The sequence below is a fragment of the Azolla caroliniana genome, unplaced genomic scaffold, assembly GCF_043228905.1.
Source record: "Azolla caroliniana isolate FFs.n. ecotype wild unplaced genomic scaffold, voAzoCaro1.0.p SCAF_20, whole genome shotgun sequence".
NCBI classification, from domain to species: Eukaryota; Viridiplantae; Streptophyta; class Polypodiopsida; order Salviniales; family Salviniaceae; genus Azolla; species Azolla caroliniana.
Window position 1 is genome coordinate 4,192,160 of NW_028230455.1, and position 3,777 is coordinate 4,195,936.

Here is a 3,777-nt window from a genome sequence, read left to right on the forward strand (position 1 = left end):
TCCAATTGGTCGAATTCAGTCGACTCTTTTGTCATGTTGAAGTAGACATTTTCAGCTAGATGCATTCGGATGGTTGATCTCGCGATCTTGTCTAGCGACCGCCATTCTTTGGTTGTGATCATCAACGGTTTGCTATTTGTGCTTGATTGCCTCGATCTGGTGCCATATGATCAACACATCCTTCATCACCTCTGTCCATAGGGCAAAGTTTTTGCCGTCAAACTTTCTAATCTCACGGCCTGTGCCGGATGTCGAGGTCATTGTTCTTTTGGAGGTTTTTGTCGGCATGTTCTTTTCCTTTAGCCTTCTTCCTCTTCTTATACCAACATTGTGCGGGTTCCAACTCACTATGATACTACTTGGTTGACACCGGTGATGCCTGATCGACTAATGTGTGTAGTCGGTTGTTCAACTATGCAAAAGCGTGTGTTAGATCTTGGCATGGAGCAAGCAAGTGTAAAGTAAGTGTTATATTCAAGATACACATATTGCAAAGAGAAGATTTTGCATTAATAACACTCTGTCTGTACATGGATGGAGGAATGCCTTCTATTTATACATGAGGGGACTCACTTAGCCCTAACATCAAGGAGTGTTCACACTAGGACATACAATGGTGGGGGTAGTACTTTTAGCCCAACATTCAACCATAGGAGCCACACCTTCATGCATATATAGCATTTGTACATATTCTAGCATCTCTTCATTTGTAAAATGACCTTTCACATCTTCTTTCTTACCCTTGAGTTGTCCCCATGCATTTGGAAATACGTTTGAGCTTAAACACATTTTTCTTTTTCATCTCATGCATTTTGGAAATATCTTCTTTACTTTCTCCTCACTACCTTCTTATACAAATGCCATGCAACAAGCCTTTCATTTTCCTCTTCTATAGACGTAAACCATTTGAGATACATCTTACATTCATCATCGAACCGAGAATTACATGGAAAACTAGACAACTTAAGTATTGATATCCAATCTTAAGAATGATATCCTTCAAATGGTTCTCCACTTCATTCGCATACATCTTAGCTTTTTCAAAGCAAGGTTGGATAATGATATGACGGCGGAGATTGCAAGTGCCCTGCACATAAAGATCAGCAACGGTTTGGTTTAGGCTTAACCGGTTTGGCCTTATCCAACCCAAACCGGTTAAGCCTAAACCGTTTTGGGGTTCTCAAAACCAAACCAATCACTAAACCGGTTTGGAAACCTCCCTCCCTCCCTCCCTCTCTCTCCCTCTCTCTCAGTGTGTAGTCTCCCTCCCTCTCTCTCTCACACACTCTCTCAAATGATCCACTATGTAGTATACAAAGCTCCCTCCCTCCCTCTCTTCTCTGTGTAGTCTCTCTCCCTCTCTCTCTCAAGTTTCTAACTAATTTCTAACTTTGAAATTTTTCTTTAACCTAACTATTAAACCACATAAACAGCTTAGACGGCTTAACTGGTTTGAGCCGGTTTGGCAAGGCTCAAGCCAAGCTAAACCGAGCTCAAACCGTTTATTCAAGCTCATGCCTGAGCCGAGTCGCTAAGCCGTTTAAAACCGGTTTAGGCTTGAGCCAAGCCATTGCCGATCCCTACCTGCACCGTCCATGACCGCGATTTCCTCACTAGGCAAGGCTTTTTATGATTTGGTTACAAATAGAAACGAGCATTTCATTTGTGTGTGTGTTTGCATGTTATTCACAAAAATGTGGCAGAACTGAAGAAAGAATATAAGCCCCCTCCCGAACCCAAAACCCTAGTTTTCCATTCCTTTTCCTAGTGCTAGTAGTAGTAGTCGTAGTAGTAGTAGTAGTACACAGAGAGCCATGGCGAGCTCTGTCTGCGAGCCGGGCATACAAGATAACCTGGCGAGGTTAGGATCCAACGCCCTTATCGACCTCAACGATGGAGACCGTCTCACCTTCGTCAGAGTACACCCTTCTGCAACTATCAAGATCGGTAACGTCAGATGCTCTGCCTCCCCCCTCATCGACTCTCCATATGGATCCACTTTTGAATTGCAGAGAGGCCCTAAAGGCCCCTTCCTTGTTAGAGTTTCTCCTGCGAACACGACCTCGCCTGCCCACAATAATGATGGTGATGGTGATGATGATGGTGATGGTGGTGATGATGAAGACGTGGTAAGACGTGGGAATGATGATGCAGCGCATGCATATGATAACGTGGCACATGGGCATCATGGACTTGATGGAATCATACCAGATGGACATGATGGTGTGCTACTTCGTGACCATGGTGATGTGGCACATGAACATTTTGGGCGAGATAATCGAAGTCTGGTTGATGATAACACGGCCCAAAAGCTTTCTGCTGATGATATACACCGAATGCGTATAGAATGTTCTTCTGGTAAAGACATCATTGAGGCCCTTGTTGCGAATAGTGCCACTTTTCATACCAAAACCGCCTACTCTCAGGAGAAATACAAGAGGAAAAAGCAGAAGAAGTATGCTCCTTCCTTTGTATTGAGGAGGCCTTCAGCAAGGAGGATATGTGAAGCTTACTTCAGTAAGACCCCACAAAAGATTGGTTTTCTAAGGATGGATACGATGAGTCTCATGCTTTCTCTCGCAAATGTTGGTTCTTATGGTGAAGTCCTTGTTATGGATATGGTTGGGGGACTCCTCACTGCTGCTGTTGCTGAACGTATAGGAGGCTTTGGCTCTGTTTTGAGCGTTTATTATACTAACAAGCCTTCTCCTTTGGACATTGTGGGTCTCTTGAATCTCAACAATATGATGGCTTGTAGAGTGTTTAGATCTTCGATTTGGGAGATTTCTAATGCTTTGAAAACTGATGCAAGTAATGATAGTGATTCTCTGAAAAAAGGTGTAAGGATCGACAATGATGCTGAAAAGGCCATTGACTGTGGCATGCATCTAGAATCTCAAGATAGAAACAATACAGAAAAGGGAGTGGACAATGACAAAAGAAATGATGCCGATGGTGAGAGCCATATGGAAATTCAAGAGGAAAAACCCAAGGAAAATGAGTTTGATGCATCTAGATGTCAAGAAGGTACTGGATCAATGGTGTTGGGCAATGGTGATAATTGTAATGCTAATGATACTTTGGTATTACAAGATAAGACTGGAACGAACCATGGAAAGCACGCTATAATACAATATAATACAAAGGTGAGTGAGACTATCCGACCTGGAAGAAGCCCTTCTTCTGTAGAAGTGTTTCAATGGGCAAAGCATGGGTTTACCAGCCTTCTTGTGGCTGCATTAGAAGTGGATCCTTGGTCTATTATACAAGTGCTGCTGCCCCTTCTTTCTCCCTCATCTCCTTTTGTAATTTACCATCGTTATCTTGAGCCATTAGCTCAGTGTATGCATGAACTTCAAGTGAGCAAAATGGCAATTGCTTTAGAGATTGTAGAACCTTGGCTTAGAGAGTATCAAGTTCTCCCTTCAAGGACACATCCACATATGCAGATGAATGCAAGTGGAGGCTATATCTTGACAGGAGTTAAGCTTGCACCTCAATGACTAGGTAATTTTTGTATTAATCCTCATAGAGAATAATACATTTTTGTTTTCCTTACTTTTTCATCTAGACCTTAAAGCAAAGGAAAGATTCCATTGCTTATTATTAATTGAGTATTGGTCATTGATGAATTCTCTGGGGTTGATTGTTTTAAAGTATTGTTTTACTGGTCTACAAGGATTTCGGTGGTGTTGATCTTTAACAAGTATGTCCCACTGCCTAACTTGTGGTTCAGATTATATATTTTCTATTTGAGCTAGAATATTTTTTTTTATA

General features: G+C 42.0%; 1 protein-coding gene across 1 annotated transcript; it reads left to right on the forward strand.

The window, feature by feature from the left end:
• Positions 1-1,776: 1,776 nt before the first annotated feature.
• Positions 1,777-3,564, forward strand: LOC147850827 (eukaryotic initiation factor 3 gamma subunit family protein). Its single transcript, XM_087335406.1, has one exon. It carries the CDS (start codon positions 1,815-1,817, stop codon positions 3,501-3,503), a length of 1,689 nt encoding a protein of 562 aa, XP_087191532.1. The 5' UTR covers positions 1,777-1,814; the 3' UTR covers positions 3,504-3,564.
• Positions 3,565-3,777: the final 213 nt, after the last annotated feature.

Coding starts and splice junctions, on each gene's coding strand:
- LOC147850827 (XM_087335406.1), top strand. CDS start 1,815: ATGGCGAGCTCTGTCTGCGAGCCGGGCATACAAGATAACCTGGCGAGG.